A 20942-nucleotide genomic window follows, 5' to 3' on the forward strand; every position below is an offset into this window, starting at 1 on the left:
CGGACCAGATCGCTGCGAGCGCCTCTGAACCGCTTCGGGATTAGTAAAACACATCTCCCGAGTACCTTAAAGCGTGTAAGAAGTGATCGGCTCATGGGCTTAGTACAGGATTATTCCGATGGATAACTGCTTTATTTTTTGAAATCTGAAGTGATGGTTGTTGTGAACTTCAGGGAGGCTTTCTTGTGAGCTAGGAAAAGTAGGTAATTGTTGAAGCTGTGCTTTGGGTTTCCAGTCACACAATCTCAGAATCAATTGGGTTGGAAGTGTCCGAAATGCTTGAGTCCAACCTGTGACCAAGCACCACCTTGTCACCCAGACCTCCTATCTATCCACTCTGTCCTGAAAGACCTCCTGGATCTGTGACTCTCCCACCTCCCTGGACAGCCCATTGCAATGTCTCAGCACCCTTCCTGTGGAGAAATCCCTCCCGATGTCCAACCTAAACCTCCCCTGGCACGGCTTGAGGCTGTGCCCTCTCATCAGATGAATTACTCCAAGCCAATTTTGGTATATTTTCTTCAACCGAGTTCCTTTTCCCATGGCATTTCTACCACCATCTAGGTGATTAATCAAATCTCCTATTCTCAGTATTTATTTATATTTTGCATGCATCTGGATTTTTGGTAAATTTGGTAGAAATTAACACTAAGCTATTCAGAAAAGCACAGAAATATGAACATTTGAAATGTAAATACACTTTCCAAAACTACATAAAAACAAGAACTTCATGTATGAGCACCTCTCATTTTATTAGTTTTTTTTTTTCCCACTTCCTGTACTTTATTAGTCAGGAATGATATAGTTGACATGGTAAAAAAAAAGGTGCATGCTTTGTACAGCAATTTTCCTAAAAACACTGTCAAACACAAAAAAAAAAAATTATAGATTTTGGACCTCCAGATTGAGGTGTTACAATCCATAATAATGCTTTATGCTTTCAATGTCCAAATATTCCCTAATTAATATTCCTGATATTTCTTAATCATGGGCAGCTAATTAGTCACCTCCACTGTATGCAGAGAGAACTAAAGTAGAAAATGATGAAGTGAGAATTATTTCAGGGGTAACTGTGACCACAGTGCTCCCCTTTGGAAGTTTTTGCACTGCTACAAAGATGTGAATGAGTCGAGTGATTCTCCTTCTCCTCCTCCCTCAGTGCTATTTCAGCTCAGTCCCCACGAGCGTGGGTGCAGACGAAAGCTGTGTATAAAATTAAAAAAGCATGACATTATTTAAGCTGAGAGGCCCTTCAAATCATGTTTGTGCAGCAGCTGAGCAGAGTTCTGCGTGCTCAGCACTTCTAAACACCACAGGATTTTTTGCCTATATAGCATTTTTGGAGAAAATGAATGGAGGAATCAACATGTTCTCATTTAGCTATAGATTTTTGATTGGTCTGTACTTAAGCTAATAGTATAACTATTTATTTGGTATAAATAAGATATTCTCAACTGAAGATTGCCTTGGAGTCTTGAAGAAAAATATTGTGGAAAATAATTCAATTGCAGAAACAATTTTTCAATGGGATCAGAAAGAGTCTGCTTGATGTAAGTTATTGAACACTTCTGTATTTGCTGTAACTGCAGCAAAAACTTCTGGAAAACCTTGAGCATAAAGAAACAATAAACACTAAAGAAAAAAAAGGACACATGTCAGATAGTCACAGAATTGTTTGGGTTCGAAGGGACCTTAAAAATCATCTTGTTACAGCCCCATTCTGTGGGCAGGGACACCTTCCACTAGCCCGGGTTGTGCCAAGCCTCATCCAGCCCGGCCTTGGACACCCCCAGGGATGGGGCAGCCTCAGCTTCCCTGGGCACCCTGTGCCAGGGGCTCCCCACCCTCACAGGGTAGAGTTTTCCCCCTAATATCTAATCAAATAACCCTAATATCTAATCAGAACCTACTCTATTTCAATTTAGTAAATAGTCTCTCTCCATGTTTCTTGCAGGCCGCTTCAGGTATTGAAAGGCCACAGTCAGATCACCCTGAAACCTCTTTTCCAGGCTGAACAATCCCAGTTATCTCATCCTTTCCCTCAGGAGAGCTGCTCCATCCCTCTGAGCATTTCAGTGGCCTCCTCTGAACCCGTTCCAAGAGGTTCCTTTCCCTCCTGCCAGGGCTGGATGCACGACTCCAGCTGGGGCTCACCAGAGGGGCTGAACCAGCGGGTTCCAGGTGACAAAAGCAAAGCAGAAATAGGTCCCTACCCGAGGCCCTGCCTCACAGAGTGTCATTCTGGGCACGTCCTGTCAGGATTCGATGAAATTTCATACAAGAATTTGCTTACTCCTTCAGAATTCAGTTTAGGAAACAGAGCTGTCAGCTCCACTATTCTCAGATCACCTGCACACAATAAAATTCATGAGGCACTGCTAGTTGCAGAGCTGTGTTATAAAAAGCCTTTCCTGCAAGATGTTTTTCCCCCAAATTTCCCATTGATTAGGAGTTTTGCATGTGGAGTACTTAAAGGAACAGGCTTCAGCTGCCAGTGCCAAAACCACAGTTTTTAAAAGTTGTTCCACTCTCCCTCAGATTGCTGAGTAAGGGCTGGAAGAAAAAACAATAGCAGTGAGATAGGACAGGGACTGAGGGGAAATTTCAACAGAGAAAGGAAAAGGAGAAGGAAGGAAGAACAGATAAATCAAAAGTTGCTGAAAAGTAGAGGAAAATGCAAAGAGCAGCCTGTGCAATGTCAGGGAAAGGAGAACCCAATGTTTAGATCCACTGCTTAACCAAAGGACTGGAAAAGTGCAAACAGGAAAAAGGGCAATTGCAGAAATTGCACATTCCAGCAATACAGACAACGGTGGGAGCGGTGAAACAAAAGCAACACCGACCTCATACACACCCCTGGAAGAGCCACGGAGTACTGAGCAGCCAGCTGGGAGCACGGATTGACCAGCAGCGTGTCCTGCCTCACATTTGGAAAAACACACGGTTATGACGGCAGGAAACAGCACTTTCTGTTCACCTCAGAGTCAGTGCTGGTGCTGACTGGAAGTCAGGGTCTGGTCAGCTACCACGATACCAGGAGGGGAAAAAATTGCTGCAAAGTGCCAGTCATCATTTCCATTCACCGGAGCTGCCTTCAGCAGGGAATGGACACTCTCAGCTGGGGGACTGGAGTGGAGTTTGGATGCCATCGTGTGACTCCCTGAAAAATTACACAGCCTGAGCATAACACCTGCCCTCAAGAGTTCGCTAAAACATGAAAGATGCTGTAATATAAGACAAAGTCTAATTTTAAAATGCCATGTACAGTACCTTCCCTGCCCTTTTTTTTTGTTGTTTTCTTTTTTTTTTTTTTTTATAATGCTGGCATTGTCTGTTTTGATAATTGAAAGCACTGGGATAAAAAAAGAAATCCTACTCAGAACGCAAGTGATTGTCTCCAAGTTTGAACAGAGGAGCCATTTCTCGAGAACTTTTTTCTCCAAAATTGTCACCTCAAGGTAAATTCCAAGTTCTTTGAGCCACACTGAATATACGATATATACATGTGTATATGTATATATGTATATAAATACACATGGTGAAAGAAGTCACACTCTATGTATTCTTTGTATTCTTCATCAGCCTGAGGTGCCCGGGACAGAATGCGATGCTTTAATCGATCATGTGCGGTCACGTCTCTCAGGTCACTCATGTTGGTAGTCAGCGTGAAGAGAGGAGAGCTTCAGCAGTTCAGAAACCATTTAAAAATCACGCTAAGCCGCCAGGACCGCTCACCGTGACCCCTCAGATCCCTGTCCTGTGTGTCCGGCTGCACTGGGAGGTCACCGAACCTTTAAGGCTTCTCGCGGGGCAGGCAGAGATGCCGCGGCATAGCCACTATCACCTTGTACCGCAGGAAAAAATGTTATTTAAAACCCACAAAGGTCACGGCGGGACTAGAACACCCCTCAGCCCCCTCAGCCCCGTCCCGCCCGCTGATGTGGCGCTGCCGCCGGGCCGTACCACACGGCCCCGCCGCCGCGGGGGAGTGCGCTGACCCACCGCCCTCACCGCGCCCCGGCACAACCGCGTCGATGCTGGCGAAACACCGCGCGCCTCCCCCTCCGCACCAGCTTGGTAGCGCCCGCGCGCGCGCCGACTGCCATCGGGCGAAGCCATAGCGAAAGATTGTAGGGGGGAGCGATAGGGCGAGGTTCGTGGCAGTGCGCTGCCCTTTCACCGCGGCATTGCTCTGTCACCGGCTGCTCAGTCATAGCAACGACATATGCTGAGGGAGGAGGTGTCACTGGGCGTCAGCGCAGCTAAATGGAACGGCGCCCCCCAAGAAATGGTTCGGCCGGACCCCACCTCAGTAGAATGGAAGGCGGCGCCATCTTGGGCTCAACCACAGCAGTCAGAAATAGGGGTGCCAGGCGTGCAGTGGGGTGAGAAGGCGAAGCCGCCGCCGTTGGCGGAGCGAGGCGGGGCTGGCAAAGGCACCGGGATCGCCCGTGCGCGGCGGGGACAGCGGGCGGCGGCGCCGGCTGGGACAGGGCTCCCCCTCTGGCCGCGCGCGCGTTGGTAGGTGCCGGCGCGCGCGGGCCGCTGGGCCTGGCGCACATGGCCCGGCCGTAGGAGCCGCCCCGCCCCTCCCCCGCCTGGCCGCGCTCCGGACGGCACCGGAACCGGGAACCGGGCACCGGCACCGAGGGGCCGCAGCCAGCACCGGGCACCGGCACCGGGAACCGGGCACCGGGCACCGCACCATGCAGGACACCGAGGAGAGCCCCGCGGCCGCCGCGCCGCCCGGCGCGCAGGGCCCCGCCGAGCAGCCCGAGCTGACGGACGCGCCCGCGCCGCCCGCGGAGCCGCCGCAGGAGCCGGAGCAGGAGGAGAAGGAGGATGAGGAGCGGGAGGGAGGAGGCGAGTCCCAGGCGCCGCCGGAGCCGCCCGAGGAGCCCGAGCAGCCGCCGTCCGGCCGGCAGAGCCCCGCGCAGGCCGAGCCCCAGCCCGGGGCCGGGCCCGAGCCCGAGGCCGAGCTCCCGGCTGAGGCCGAGCCCGGCGCGGCGCAGGAGGACGGGGAGGCCGCGCCCGCAGCCCCGGCCGAGCCCGAGGATGAGATTTCCTTCAGCGACCCCGAGGACTTCGTGGACGACATCAGCGACGAAGGTGCGGGACGGGAGGAGCCGGGGGAGCCCGTGGGGAGCCGGGGGGCGCTGAGCCCCGAGCCCTGCGCCTCCGCATCCGCGCTGTGCTTCTCAAATCGTCCCTTTTTGAGTTATCTCTGCACCGCACAGCCCCGCTGGGCTAAAACCTGCTGTTCAAGGGTTCTGAGCCGCTGTACACCTCAGGTGTGGGCTGCCCCCTGAGCGCAGTCACCAGCTGCCCTTCCTTTTTCCTCCATTAGTTAAACTCAGCTGTAGAAACAGAATTTTTAAATGGTCGATGTGGTTACAAACTATGTTGCATCGTTCTTGTTTTCTTCCATGCGCCCAGAATGAAATTATTAGGTTGATAGGGTTTGAGAAGAGTTACTGCCCGTGAACATGTGATGTAGGTGCTTTGTGACTAGAAAATAGGGAAAAGTCGTTTCTGGCAGCTAAAAACGTCGGCCCAGACTTTTATAAAAGTACTGGCAATTGACTGCCTTAATATGGCCAAACTGTTGTGTATCTGCACAGACAATAAATGTTTATACATGGCCTTGTCATACAGAAGTGAGAACTCTAATTAAGTGGTTTTCAGATGGGTCTTTCCAAATAAATATTCTTCATTTTTGAATAGCAAAAGTACTTGTTTTCCCCATTATTTGTTCAGCATTTGTGCTATTTTAAGGTCTTTAGGGTCTGTTACATGTATCAAAAGTGGAAAGATGCTTCTAAAGCACAGAACTGTAAATCAGCCAGTTATCTCAACTGGCAGTGGAATACAGGTGCATTCTTGTGTTCCAGTTCTTTGTTTAGTTTACTAAAACAGCAGCCAAATATCCTAGATTAAGGAAGTGTTTGCTGTTCTCAGTATAGCAGTCTGTATAGCAGCTGTTTGAACTTTTGTTTCTTAAAGAGACTTTGGCAAAATTGCCTCGGAGTTGGATTCTTTCTGTTAAGTGCCTGCTTAATACACTTTGTGTACATGTGGGATTGTTATGTTCAGTTCTTTCTTGGAAACTGGGTATATTTTCCATCCCCACCTATTTTGTTGTTAATTAATTTGGGTGAACTTCTCAGCTGTCTGAAATGCAGTGTTAGTGGCTGAATTACAGGGATTAAGTTTAGTCACTCTCTTGATCTGGCTTTCCATCTGTGTGTGTTGCTAGTTGAGCTTCCTTATTCCTTTCCCATTATTCTGGTGCCTCCCCAAGGAGAAGAGCAGCCCAGTGTGACCAAGCCAAGGCTCTTTCAATGTTGTGATAGCACAGATGCTCAGGAGTACCTGTGAGATGGACCAGCTGTAGGACTGGAACATCTCAGATCCTTTCCTGCCTCTTCTTTTCCGCGGTGCTGGCGTGGAGGAGCAGCTGGTGTGAGTTAAAGCAGAAGGGATGTGTTGGACAGACACTTTGGTACCAGTGAAGCTTCAGTTCAGATAATGGCAGTGGTCCTGAAAGTGCTGCCAGCTGAAGATAGCCCTGCACCCACCACACCCTGCTTCCCTCCTGGCTGCAGCAGGAGCTGGCTGAACCAGCTCCTTGCTCTTTGAAGATTCCTTTGTTCACAATTTGGAATTTAAGGGCACAGTGTGGGAATTTGTCTTCAGTCTGTTACAGTTTTGATTCAATACATGGTGTTGCATTCCTACTCAGGAATCTAAACGTGCGTTCCTTGGCCTACAAAGTCTTTTTTGAGAAGTGGCTATGAAAAAAATGTCTAAAGGAGCCTTAAAAATTACCCTTTTGTGTTTTACTTTGTTTTTCTCCTTTTGCTAGTAGACTCTTATGGAAATGTCTCTGTAGGACATGCTTTCATTTTATATATTTTAGATCGTTATTTGTAGTTCTGCATGCACGTGCAGATGATATTTTTGAGTGATAAATATTGCAAACAACAACATTCTGTGGATGCTACGTAATCTTGGTGGTAATGGGCTAAATATTTGTGATTTATGTTGCCACAGATCAATGGGAAGCTTCATGTGTAATAACCTGTTGAAGCTTAAAGTTGTAGACAGCTAATTTTTAGTAGTTTGAAATTCAAAGTAAACATGTTTCTCATATTTCCTCATTGCTGGAGATCTTTCCAGTGATGTTTCTGGGCAGAAAAATTTATTGAATTACAAAACCAACAAAAATTTAATGTCTTTGAAATATAAGCATATATAACATTTTTTAGTTTGTTCTCATATTTTAAGTCTTTCTGCATGTGTTTGGAATTTTATTTCCTAGTCTAGGCATGCTGTAGATAGTCTGACTCCAAATATTATCTAATTCAAAAGTATGGTGGTCTGAACTTATTTTCTCCATAGTCTTGTACTTTATAGTGCTCTTCACATAATCTTAAAACTTACTGCAAATATTCAGGTATTAATATGTTAGAAGAATATTCAGCGTGAAAAGATGCGTGCTTGTCTTCACAAAGCTTAAATAGGGCTTTCAGTGTCTTACCTTAGACCTTCATTTTTGTACTTAATTAAAGGTTTAGATAGAGTGTGAGTTCTTAATTACAGTGATGCTGGGACATGCGGAGCTTCCAGTATGGTGGATAGTTTTGAATTATGCTAAAACTGGTGTAATTTGGGAGGGAGGTACAGGTTACATTTATTTTTATAAAAGATATCTGATTATAATTTGAGCAAGAGGACTAGTCAGAGGTCAGGTAGTAAATCATGCATTTGTCTGTGCTGTTGTCAGTTTTGAGGACTTAGTGAGCCAGTTCCATCTTCTGAAAAAAACTGATAGAACACATGTTGACAACTTCAGTGTGTAAAGTATGTTTTTAAGAAAGACTTGAAGAGTTGGGTGCTCAAAGTTTGCCATGAACCCACATAATCCTGTCACTTAATCAGGGTGTGCTGTTGGGGTGCTGTGCATTCGGTTGTTTTTCTGACAGAATGTTCGTTCCCTACCAATTTTCTTACTCTCACTGTTCTTTTCCTCTTTGTCTTCCCTCCTTCACAATGTGAGCAGTGCCTTACTTTCCTGTCTGTGCTGTCTTTGCAGAACTGCTTGGTGACATCCTGAAAGATCAGCCACAGGAGGCAGATGGAATAGACTCAGTGATTGTTGTGGATAATGTGCCCCAGGTTGGACCAGACCGACTGGAGAAACTGAAGAATGTCATCCACAAAATATTTTCCAAGTTTGGTAAAATTATCAATGAATTTTATCCAGAAGCAGATGGAAAAACAAAAGGGTAAGTCATGATAACTCCAACTGGAAAAAGGACTGAAACACAGCTCTGCCTTATCTTTGATTGTTAGTGTCAATATTTTGTGCCCAGTTTTTATGGTGACCTCATAGTTATTATCATCACCTTCTACCTCAGCCTGTGCAGTCCTGACATCAGTCTCAGTTGTCCCTCAGACAAACAAGTTCCTGAGGGAACTGAGCTGAATAGCTCATTAGGCTCCATAGTGGAGGGTAGTTGGGAATTAATTATGGAAACAGCTTAGCTGGTTTTGGAGACAAATTTCTGTGCTACAAGAGGAGTTTTTTTCTTAGTTTTCTGCTATGGCAGAAGTTAAAGATCCTCTTGAGATAAAACCTTAGTAGCAGTGGCTGGAGTGTTTGTTGCAAAGTAGATTGTCAGTATGTGTAGCATATATTCTGGGTGTTGGGGGAATCCATGCTTTAGAAGGCATTAAAAGAGGTTTTTGGAATGGAGGGATTGTTCCTTCTATAAGATCAGCATGAAAATTACTGCGTTCATGCCTCTGCTTGAAACACTGATGGTGTTCAGATACCATTATTTTGAGTCTGCTGGGCTCCAAGCTAGCTTGGATGAAGTGGCCAGAAGAAAGCTGAGTTCTGTAGTTGAAAAACAAGAGTGGTGCTTTGAGATGCCTGTGACAGCAAGTTCCAATTCCTAAACGTGGCCTGTTACTCAGCTGTGGATGAAACCTGCATGTTCCTGTCTCTCTCTGTTGTCCTGGTTGTGTTGAGCTTGCATTCACTGCTCTGTCTGGCCCTTTTCATAAAGGATATCAGGTTAAATGATATCCTTTAGGCTTAGAGAGCTAAAAACGTGTGAGCCTCTGGCCAGAATGGAGAGTAATTTGCTGTTGTTCATAATTGGTTAAGGACAAGACAAGAAGTTATCTTGTAGATGCTCTGTACTGAATTCTTAATTCAACCCCATTGTTTCTTCTTTATTTTGAGCCTGTTGTGTAGTCAACAATGCCTTGTACTTTGGTTTTCCTTCCTTGCAGGTACATCTTCCTGGAGTACATGTCTCCCTCCCACGCCGTGGACGCTGTGAAGAATGCAGATGGATACAAACTGGACAAGCAGCACACATTCAGAGTCAACCTCTTCACAGACTTTGATAAGTGAGTGCAGCAATTATGTGTCATCTGTAAATTTGGGGATTCTAATCCTGAGTGCCTGCATGGAGTGTAACCAACCAAATTGCTCTTTCAGGTACATGACAATCAGTGACGAGTGGGAAATCCCTGAGAAACAGCCATTTAAGGATTTGGTAAGGAATTTTTGGAAAAGTGGAAAGAATATTCAGTTTAATATTAAATGGTTACTTCATTGCTGAAATGTCCATATGAAAATAGAAACCATGTGTTAATGGTGTTGTAAATAGCAGTGCTGATCACATGCTGCTGTTCCCTCATGCTCACCATCATGCAGTGATGGGAGGAACTTGGTTCTTGTGCTGAATAGTTACACATAGTGTGAAGCTTAATTTACTCTTATTATTTAAGAGTGAATAATAATTTTGCACAAGTCATTTAAAAATAGATTTTCAAAAGCATCTTTTTATATTCTTAATTGCTTGAGGCAAACTTTGGTGTTTGTTACCAGTTGCTTGGTAAATAGTCTGGTGGAAGAAACAATAGTTTGGGTTTTTCTTTAAAAAACAAAAACCTAATGACTTCTTGCTTAAAATAAGTATTAAATATCATCAAAACACCTTGAAGGTTCACATGATTGTGATGAGCTCTCAGCCTTCAGCATCCAGTAATTGGAATTGTTTAATTTCACTTCAAAAACTTGTTTGCAGTGGTAAGACCCCAAAGTTACACTCTCTGTTAAGACCTGCCAGGTAGATACTAATTTGTAGAACTTGCTGACTGAAACTTTGACTCACTCATAGTCTTTTGTTGTGTTTTTCTCAGGGGAATCTCCGGTACTGGTTGGAAGACCCTGATTGCAGGGATCAGTACAGCGTGATCTTTGAGTCAGGAGACCGGACTTCCATTTTTTGGAATGACATCAAGGAACCTGTTCAAATTGAGGACAGAGCAGTGAGTGTCCTGGAAGTGCTGGAGACTGCACTGCCAATCTCCTTCATTTTATGACATTGCAGCTTTTTAATTAAAAAAAAAAAGGGCTTTTTCCCATTGCTGAATTAATTTTTTCTTCCTTGTGAAGAGGGTGAAATCACATCCTTTAGAATTAGATTTAGCTGCTTAGGTAAGAGAACTGTGGAGTTAACTTTTTTAAGAGTTTGTGGTGGTGTTTGTTTTTTATTTTTACTTGGTCTATGATACCCATTAGTTTCCTCCATCTCTCTGTTATAGGTGATTCAGAAAGACGTGAGAATGCAAAGTCAGACTTTGAGAAGCACTATTTATTCGAGCTGAATATGTGCTTATGTTTGCTGCTTCAGATGACTCCTTGCTTTTGTGCTGACCACAGAGGTGTTAAAGAGGAATAGCTGGTTTGGTAATGGCATAAAAAAGGAAGAGTTAGTCTGCCTGTCTGCTGCAGGCACTCAACTTGCTGGGAACTGTTAGGACCCAGAAGCATTTTCCTTACTAACTATTTCAGTAGGAGGAAGCTGGCTCTGGGATGGTGAGAATATTTGCCCATTACCATGGTCTCTGGCTGTGCTCTGTATTGCTGAGATCTCTCTAACTTAGCTGAAGGTCCAGAGCTGTGTTGTACAGAAATTTGAAATACCTACCCTTAGTTTTGAGAGCAGTATGTTCTTACCAAGGCTGAAAGAAGGAAATCCAGGGCGTTAGGTGGATTTAATTGTTATTGCAGAAAGGATGTCACTGTACCTGAAAAACCTCTTTGGTGATCTGTAAGTTGAAAAGGTCTCAACTGACAATTTTCAACCTGAAGCATACATACTGTACATCATGTGCATGAAACAAAACTCCACAGTTATCACAGATCCTGAGATCTTCACTTAGTAAAGAGATTTACAAAATGTGCTGCTACAAGCCACGCATTAATTCTTTCCCTTCTAGGGACAAAGCATGAAATTAAACTTGTGTGTGCATTTTTTTTTTTTAAATCCAGAGGTGGACAGAGACTTACGTCCGTTGGTCCCCCAAAGGCACCTACCTGGCTACCTTCCACCAGAGGGGCATTGCTCTGTGGGGTGGAGAGAAGTTCAAGCAGATTCAAAGGTTCAGTCACCAAGGAGTGCAGCTCATTGACTTCTCACCCTGTGAAAGGTACAGAGCATGATGCTGGTTTGGGCTGAGGGGTCAAAAGCATGAGGCGTGAGCAGCATCCTCCAAATCTGGAGTGTTGAAATTAATTTCTTTAGATTTTTTTAACATTAAAGCACTCTGGAGAGAAGGATAAAATAATTTCAGGACTGAGATGCATTTTCATTTGAGTTTTCATGTAACACATTTGGAAGCAGTTGGGTTTTATGCTTTTTGGTATTAAAGAGATTATTAACCTTTCAATGGAGAAGCCCATCATCCCTGTAATTTGGGTTGGATATTGTCAATGATATGTGTTTGGTTGGAAACCAGTGTTATTCTCATGTCAAAAGTGTATAATAGGTAGCAGTGTATTTGGTAAGTTCCCCCTCCCTTGCAACATCAATATGGAGGGGCTTGCACATAAATCTAGAGCCCTTTCAGCCTTTCAGAGAGATGCCAGGGAAACTTTCTCCTCCTTTCTCATCCTGTTCTTATTTTTCCCTCCTCTGAAAAACCCCATTAGAGAAACTGCTGTTTAAAAGTGCCTGGTATTTAAATACTACTTGGATGGAAACCTGCTGGTACTGACATATTAGATGAAGTTTCAGTAGTGAATTGGATTATTTCTTTTGTAGGTATTTAGTGACCTTCAGTCCTTTGATGGACACACAGGATGACCCTCAGGCTATCATCATCTGGGATATTCTGACTGGCCAAAAGAAGAGAGGATTCCACTGTGAAAACTCAGCTCACTGGCCTATTTTTAAGTAGGTTGAGAAGCAGAATTAGAGTAGAGAGTTATGGTCGCAGACTTCATTTAATAAAAAGGCAGTTCCAATTTAATATTTTTTTCCTTACTTGCTTAGATGGAGTCATGATGGTAAATTCTTTGCTCGAATGACTTCAGATACCCTCAGCATCTATGAAACACCTGTAAGTTCTTGCTTTTCTTGCATAATAATGAGTAGAAAATAGGTGTGTAAATGTAAGAGTTTTACTAACTTGAAAATTCATCCTTTTCTCATTTTAGTCTATGGGTTTGTTGGACAAAAAGAGCTTGAAAATCAATGGGATAAGGTGAGTCTATTCCTGCGGAATCATAACTCTGCTCTTTAGCTGGAATCTTTTCGTCTGGGGATTTGTTATGGCAAGAGCAATCTTTATGTTGCCTGGAGCAAAGAGCTTTACATGATGGGGTGGTCAAATTAGACCAAGTATAAAAAAGAAATAAAAAACTCTCCACTTGTAGATGAACACACTTGGTAGATTCTGTACTTTGAAATCCTCTTTGTGGTACTGCTTAATCCAGAGTCTAGCTTGAGAATTCTGTTCCTTTTCTACAAAACCAGACTGGAATGCAGTTTGTTAGGGAATATCTCCCTAACAAGGTGGTTGTGCTGGCTTAGAGCAGTGTGCTGTGTCTGCACAAGACGCATCGACTCCTGTGAGAGTTTTTAAAGTACATCTCTGTAAAGCAATATGAAAATTAGGTGTACCCAGGTGCACGAAGATGGTCTCTATGGTAATTTAATAGGGTTTTTTTTTTTTTTTTGGTTCATTTGTTCCTAGATCTTTGGCAGTTACTCTGTGTGCAACCCCTCCTTTGTGGTGGGATGTACTGATGAGACAGCATTGGTGATATAGCAAATTTAAATAGCTGCTTAAAAATCTGTTTAGATATTGTTACTAGATTGCCCTCAGTTATGTATCTGTGCCTGTCTTTATTACTGAGACTTGATCTTTGTCTGCAACATTCAGATACTATGAGGAAAGTGGTTTCTGCTTGTAGTATTTCTAACTGAAAATTAAAACAGCATTTTTAACTTTGTTCCTGCAGAGACTTCTCATGGTCTCCAGGTGGTAACATAATTGCTTTCTGGGTGCCTGAGGACAAAGACATCCCAGCAAGAGTGACTTTGATGCAGCTGCCTTCTAGACAAGAAATTCGTGTGCGGAATTTGTTCAACGTAGTAGATTGTAAACTGCACTGGCAGAAGAACGGGGACTACCTGTGTGTGAAGGTAGACAGGACTCCCAAAGGCACACAGGTACATGGGTTCTGATTTTGTTGGGAAAATCTGGTTCTGCCTCATGCTTCCTTCTCTTACAGTACTGTCTTTAAATAAATGCAGTGTAAATTGTATCATGTCAAAGCTACTTTTAATTTTTTCCATTTGATTTTGACGCATGTGGAAAGCAAAATGTATGTAATGTTTGCATCCCGGATTTGCTTTGACTTTTGTGGCCTCTTGGTCCCTGTGAGGTCTGTGCCTCACCTCCTGATCACAGTTAAGCAGCTGTTGAACATCATGTATGTCAAGCTGCATAATGTGCTACATATTCATCTGTCTTAATTACATTTTATAACAGTCTGAAAAAATTAAATGCTTTTCTACAATTCTGAAGTTATTCTTTATCAGAACAAATTTGGACTGCTTTTGGTAAAGAGGCATATTGTATTTATCTGCTCTCGTTAAAGGAATGAAACCTTGACTCACTCTCATCCTGTGTCCTAACAGACTAATTGAGTTGTCCTTCTATGCCTAGTGATAAAATTTACTCTGCTGTTTTTGTGCTGGGTAATGAGCTGATTTTGGCCTTTACAGGGAGTAGTGACCAACTTTGAAATATTCCGCATGAGAGAGAAACAGGTGCCGGTGGATGTGGTGGAAATGAAAGGTAATGCCAAGTATTTCCTTACTTTAGAGCTTGAACTTTTCCTGATGCTTGTGTCTTTCTTAGAAATTCTTGTCAACGCCTGACAATAATTAGGGATTAAACCCTTTGGAAAAGAGTTGGATTTTAATGTTATAGAACGTCTCATGTAAAAATGAGAAATCCAAACTTCTGTTGCTGTTCATGCTTGTGACTGACATGAAAAATGTCAGAACTGAAAGTGTGTTATTAAGGAAAATGGTAGGGCTGATAATAGGAATGTATTTTGTAGGTGATGGAAGACTTAGAGCTGTAGTTAGAAACACGTCCCCTAACTCCCTGCAATTGCCTTATCAACCTGTGTTTTAAAAGAAGGTCTGTTAACTGATGGGTTCTCTCTCTTCAGTATCTTGGTTTTCTTTGGTAACTACTTGAAATTAGAGGTTTGTATTGTCCTTTAACAGAGTTTTGGCTCCTTTTGTTACAGAAAGCATCATAGCCTTTGCTTGGGAACCAAATGGAAGCAAGTTTGCTGTGTTGCATGGAGAAACTCCACGAATTTCAGTGTCCTTTTACCATGTTAAAAACAACGGGAAAATAGAACTCATAAGTAAGTGAAAAACAGGTGAAAAGTGCAGATACTAAACATTTTGCATGGTAATGGAAGCAATAAACTAAATTGCAGCTGTTTGTGATGTTTTGTGAGAAATTAGTGGGGTTTGATGCTTGTCATTGATGGCATTGGATCGAGATCTTTTTCTGAATTTGCCTTGTTTCTTTTCAGAGACTTTTGACAAACAGCAGGCAAACACGATATTCTGGAGTCCCCAGGGGCAGTTTGTGGTGTTGGCTGGCCTCAGAAGGTGAGTGTTGCAAGGTTGCTGAACACCACACTGATTTTAAAAGGAAAAGGCCTACAGTATCTCACCAAGACGTGTTTGGTGTCCCTGACAAAGCTGATTGCAGTAATCCTGAGTGAGCTGTGCAAAAGCAAAGGCAGAGCAGATATGCAGCTTCATGATGTATCTTAGTCCTTTGCAGCTTTCACTTCCTATTTTTGCCACACCGAATGAAGAATGCATTTTTCAACAGGAAAGTGGATATTTAGAGACAACCTTCCAGCTGATTAAGTTAGATCCTGACTTAGCCAATCCACTTTGGACATGCTTCTGGCTCTTGTGATGCATTTGTTGTCATTGTCTTGTGCCCTTTCTTGGGCAATACCTGTTTATGTCTGTGCTGCTTTCTGAAAGAATTATCAATAAAGCTTCACTTTAGAGCAAGTGAAAATTGTTGTTAATCATTCAAGTAATATTTGCTTTCAAACATGCACTGCTATTCATCTCAGAAATCTTTTCTTTAATGTCTTCTTCACTACTATGTCTAAGCATATGATTGTTTAACTTTGGCTGTAGCTTGCCCAGAGCCTGTTTCTACAGTGACTTTAACCCATTTATTTGTATTCTTAAGAGTCCCTGAACACAGAAACAGAAATGTTCTTACATGGTGTTTTGTTTTTATCCACCGTGTTCCTTTCCAGCCACAGAGGCTGGCAGGAACCTGTCTCTTGGCTGCTGTGAGATTTTGTTTGCAGTGAGGAGCTGTAGAGGTGCAGCTTGTGACATGTTTTTAGAAGCCCAGGCTGTGCTGGTGTGTAAGCAATGTTTTGTTTTGCCTGTGCAGCATGAATGGTGCCTTAGCATTTGTTGACACGTCGGACTGCACCATGATGAACATCGCGGAGCACTACACGGCCTCGGATGTGGAGTGGGACCCCACGGGCAGATACATTGTCACCTCTGTGTCTTGGTGGAGCCACAAGGTACTGCTGCACCTCTTTTCCCCACCCCTGCCTGCTCCTCCAGTGGTATTGGAAAGGGTTATTGATTAGGAAGAGAAAATGAGCACCTGTCACTGGTCAAATGACTTAACCTCCACCACAGTTTTAAACATTTATTTCTGAGCACTCCAGTGTTAAGTTAAAGCTTATTTTGGCTGAGCTGCTGCACTGCTCTTGCAGGTGGACAATGCATATTGGTTATGGACCTTCCAAGGCCGTCTGCTTCAGAAAAACAACAAAGACAGGTTCTGTCAGCTGCTCTGGAGACCACGACCAGCTACCCTGCTCAGCGAGGATCAGATAAAGGTAGGGTATTCCAGGGACTTTGTGCTGACATGGATTTGGTGTATAAAACATGCTTGGTGTACTCCCTCTTCTTGGGGATGAGATTTGTTACACAACTGCCTTTTGCCCTGAATGTGTGAATAAACACATTGCTGTGTGGGACCTCACTTCTGAGAACGTCTGCAGATATTAACTGTATTATAAGCTCAAAATAGAAGCGATTATCAGTTGTTCTTACAGTTAGGGTATGATGAGAGGGTATAAGGAAGATTAAATTGAATTTTGCTCTTCACACCTCGCTAGTTGTATGTGTACAGAGGCACTTGTATGATCTATAAGCCAGGAGACACAAAATTATAGTGAGGGGAAATTGCCTAGCAGAGATGTTTTTCAGAAGGGCATAGCCTGCTTAGGCCTACCAAAGGAGTGCTTTGAGAAGATTATGGTTGTAATTGCTAGTCTGAAACTCCAGTTGAAATAAAATTTCCTGTTTCACAGCAAATTAAGAAAGACCTGAAGAAATACTCCAAGATATTTGAGCAGAAGGATCGCCTGAGCCAGTCCAAAGCTTCAAAGGCAAGACACTTTTGAAATATATTATAGATAGGACTCTGTAGCCTATCCTTAGTTTGTACTGGTGATATATAAGTTGCATTTCATGTATCGCAAGTGTTCATTTGATGGTTAAAATTGGTCCAATGGATAGTTCAGAGAGGTGCTACTGTAAAAAGTCTGGAGAGGAACTGGCGTTACATCGTTAAGCGAAGGTGGTAGCATATTGCTGCATTAGCCAGAGTTTAAATTAAGAAAAGCTCTTTCAATTAGGAAAAAGGACACCTCACCAAAACAGCATTCTGATTAGAGAAGAGAATCTTTTTTCTTCTAAGTCAGTAGAAGTTGTTTATGAGAACAAAGTTTGCCTTGCTCAGGAATGCCTGGGGTGTGGGTTTGGCCCAGGGGAGGTGGGACAGCCCTGGGGTGCCCGGGGGAGATGGGACAGCCCTGTGGTGCCCAGGGGAGGTGGGACAGCCCTGGGGTGCCCAGGGGAGGTTGACAGCCCTGGGGTGCCCAGGGGAGGTTGACAGCCCTGGGGTGCTCAGGGGAGGTTGGCAGCCCTGGGGTGCCCGGGGGAGGTTGACAGCCCTGGGGTGTGGATGTGGCCCAGGGGAGGTGGGACAGCCCTGGGGTGCCTGGGGGAGGTTGGCAGCCCTGGGGTGCCTGGGGGAGGTTGGCAGCCCTGGGGTGCCTGGGGGAGGTGGGACAGCCCTGGGGTGCCCAGGGGAGGTTGGCAGCCCTGGGGTGCCCAGGGGAGGTTGACAGCCGCTGTGCCCTGCAGGAGCTGGTGGAGCGGCGGCGCACGATGATGGAGGAGTTCAGGAAGTACCGCAAGATGGCACAAGAGCTGTACATGGAGCAGCGCAACGAGCGCCTGGAGCTGCGCGGGGGTGAGAGCCACAGCAGCTCCTCCTTTGGGCCTCAGCCCCTTCCCTTCTCCCTCTGCTTCCTGCTAAAGCCAGTCCCGTGTTCTCTGGAGGCTCTTTGTACTTCCTGCCCTGAATCGTGGCAGGATTTAAGGGGCGAAAAAAGGCATTGGCTTGACTGTGGGATAAAACTGGAGGAGGAGACAGTAATGCCTTGGTTATCTTGTACTTGTTAGGATTTAAAGCACCAAAGACCTCTTTACCTCTTGTTTCACTGCTGGTCTAAAGGTTTGCTTTCTGCCAAGACCATCACATCATTCCATTGCTGCCTTGTTTGTTGTGTTCAGTGTTGATGTTTTCTCCATTGCAGGGGTAGACACAGATGAGCTGGACAGCAATGTCGATGACTGGGAGGAGGAGACTGTGGAATTTTTTATCAATGAAGAAATTATTACCCTTGCAGAACCAGAGTAATTAATAAAACTGTGGTAAGATAACAGAACTCTGAGAGAAACTCTCTGTCAACTATTGCTATAGAGTTGATAATTTGCTTTAGGGAGCTAGGTCTGTTTGTTGCACTGGTGAATATAGTGTTCCCTGAGTTGGCTTATGTTTTTCCTGTGGCTAGGAAAGATAAGTTTTTTTAAAAAGTAATTGCAGACAGTCAGATTTGTGAGTTGTACTGAGCAGAATACTCTGTAAATCCTGTCTTGCCAGAGAGATCATGCCCACAGTAGAGTCAGCCTGTGAACAGTGTTGCAGACCTGTAAGTTCTATCAGTAGGAAGAATTGTAGTTGATATGAGATAGGAATTTTGCCTTTTGGAAGATTCGCATGGTAGTCCAAGACTGGACAGAGATTAAATACTGTCCAGCAGTAATACACAGCATTTGTCTGTGGGCTGATAGAATTTTGAGATGATGTTTAAATACCTCCATGAACTCAGCTGTTATTTTCTAGAAAAGTTGGATGGAGTTCATGTGGTAGCAGATTTTTGTGTACTGACTGGCATGGCTTGTTGGGAAATCTTGTATTTAATTCAGTGTTTTCCCAGTTCCTTCTTGTGAATTCATATATTTTATGTTGGCAATGGAGGCTACTTCCAGCCCCTGTTGCAGGAAATGTCCTTTAGTGAGCTTGACACATGGTACTGAGGAGGAAAAATACTTTCACAGACACTGACAGGATTTAAAACTTGCAGTGGGTTCCTGCTCTGTCATGTTTAGGATCTCATTTAAGGAAGAGGAAGGGGAGACTGGAAATACGCAGCTGTAAGTCACCCTGCAGTTCTTCAGCCACCAGATAGCTAAAGAGCTCAGGTGCAACATGTGCCTCTTGCAGCTGTAGGAAAATAATAGCCTTGATACCTTTGACTATATTTGGGTTTGGCTTATGTGTTCCATACATGGGAGATTTTTTTCTGGAAGGAAGAGGGAGAGAAGCTGCTTAGTGTATGGATTAAAACCACATGAGTTTAGGAAGAGGTGAAACACAAGCTGGTGTAGCCTTTCACCAGCTCAGTTTCTGAGGTTGAGCTGTTTTATATATAAAAGCACAGTATCTAACTCACCTCTTTTTTGTTTTTCTGCAGCTCCACCGGATCTTGTGCTGAAAAGAAGTTTGTTTGTTTTCCAAAAGCCTATATCAACTTTGGAATTCTTAATCCATATTCTTGCACTCTGGAAGGGCGGATGCACCAGATTTTCTCCATTCTGACACATTGTAGTGCCTTTAAGTCTTGCTGCCTGCTGCAGTGAGATACTGGAAAGGCGCTGCTTTTAAATTTATATTATTTTTTTCTAGGGTTTGATTATTAATTTTTTTTTCTTTTTAAATCCACTACTACCAGTATTTACTTCCCAAGTCCCGTGCAATCCTTGCCAGCTGGCATTTTTTGCCTCGTGCCAGTGAGGTGAGATTCACCAGTGCACCCCTGTCTCACACACACAATGTTTGGGTTCCAGGACTCTCTCTGTGTCCCCAGGGCATGGACAGGTGTTCGTTTGGGTTGGGGAAAAGTCACCAGAACCATTTTCCGTATGATGTGTTTTAGTGTGCTGAAGCAGCACTACAGCGGGCTATACCCTCCTCCTTTCAGATTGTGAAAGGATGTCTCCCTCAAAGAGTTGAATATGGAAATAAAAGCAGACCTATACTAAAACCATGCTGGCTGTGTGTTGTTTGTAGGGAATCTTTCCCTGAATGATCAAAGTGAAGCATCACCCAGTAATAAGAGTGTGTTTGCTGTACTGGCTAATGGTTCCTTTGGATTTTTTTCAAATCTTGGTTCCTCATGACCCTTTTGGCTTTGTGTTGTGGTTGCTTGTTTTTTTACAATATGGTACAGCTCATTTATCTGTCACATTGACCTGTTCATGGTGACTAGAAAATGACTGGATTCTTAAACCATTTGTAAACTGATAAAAGCCTCAGGTATTACTGAGTTAGTGTATCTTGGAACTGCAGACTTTAGAGGACTACTCTGTGCACATGCTTTTTGTTCCCTCTTACAGTACCTGTTTCATTCCAAAGCCCTGCGAGCTCAGGATGGAGAACTGTGCTCAGAGCTGGTGCAGCAGCTTCTCTGCATTTTCCTTTGTGAGTAGAACTGGGTATTGTCAGAGCAGTGAGAGGCTGGCCTGCTCCTTGCCCTTGGAGAATGAGGATGTTCCTGTCTCCTCTCCTGGACTGGGCAGGGAAATTGCCAAGGTGAGCACTTCTGGCTGGCTTTCCTTGAGCCCAGGGCTCACTTGTACAGCAGGGTGGGACAGCTCTGGGGTGGGAGACCTGGGCACAGGGCAGCCCCACTCAGCTGCAGGTGGCCAAAGCAGCTGGGATTAAAGTCCTGCCAGAGTCCTCACAATTCCTGCAGGGCCTCAGCATCTCTGTGTTGATCCCAGTAAAAGGAATGCTTTGAAAGTGTAATCCTCTCCCAAGTTTTAACCTTCAACCCCATGCCTCTCAGTTAAACTGAAGCACTGCTCTCACAGTGTGCTGAAACGGGATTGGGGCAGACACAGAAACCTCTGCTCTAACTGGAATTGCTTAAAATAAAGTCAATAATATGTGGAATACCTTGCATTCCTCTCTAATGCAAGGAAAAGCCTTAGTACTTGGTGTGACCTGGCTCCACATGCTGCTCATTTGAGCTTGTTTTCTTACCCTCAGTGGCTGGGGCTCTCAAATGCAGTGATTAACTGAACCATTCTGGAGTTCAAGGCTGTCCTAGAGGCTTGCACGATCCCCTT

The 20942-nt window shown here is 44.2% G+C and overlaps 1 protein-coding gene across 1 annotated transcript; it reads left to right on the forward strand.

The window, feature by feature from the left end:
• The first annotated feature begins 4365 nt into the window (after window positions 1–4365).
• On the forward strand, window positions 4366–19855 carry EIF3B (eukaryotic translation initiation factor 3 subunit B). Its single transcript, XM_030284728.4, has 19 exons — window positions 4366–5109; window positions 8096–8288; window positions 9304–9423; window positions 9515–9572; window positions 10222–10350; window positions 11357–11514; window positions 12129–12260; window positions 12360–12426; window positions 12524–12570; window positions 13331–13541; window positions 14100–14172; window positions 14636–14758; window positions 14933–15011; window positions 15832–15970; window positions 16169–16294; window positions 16772–16849; window positions 17610–17718; window positions 18065–18182; window positions 19286–19855. The coding sequence occupies exons 1-18, from the start codon at window positions 4707–4709 to the stop codon at window positions 18166–18168; spliced, it is 2349 nt and encodes a 782-aa protein (XP_030140588.4). The 5' UTR covers window positions 4366–4706; the 3' UTR covers window positions 18169–18182; window positions 19286–19855.
• Window positions 19856–20942: the final 1087 nt, after the last annotated feature.

This window comes from Taeniopygia guttata, chromosome 14 (assembly GCF_048771995.1).
Source record: "Taeniopygia guttata chromosome 14, bTaeGut7.mat, whole genome shotgun sequence".
In the NCBI taxonomy this organism is placed as follows: Eukaryota; Metazoa; Chordata; class Aves; order Passeriformes; family Estrildidae; genus Taeniopygia; species Taeniopygia guttata.

Coding starts and splice junctions, on each gene's coding strand:
- EIF3B (XM_030284728.4), top strand. CDS start 4,707: ATGCAGGACACCGAGGAGAGCCCCGCGGCCGCCGCGCCGCCCGGCGCG. Junction 12,261..12,359: donor GCTCACTGGCCTATTTTTAA/GTAGGTTGAGAA, acceptor TTACTTGCTTAG/ATGGAGTCATGATGGTAAAT. Junction 14,759..14,932: donor CGGGAAAATAGAACTCATAA/GTAAGTGAAAAA, acceptor GTTTCTTTTCAG/AGACTTTTGACAAACAGCAG.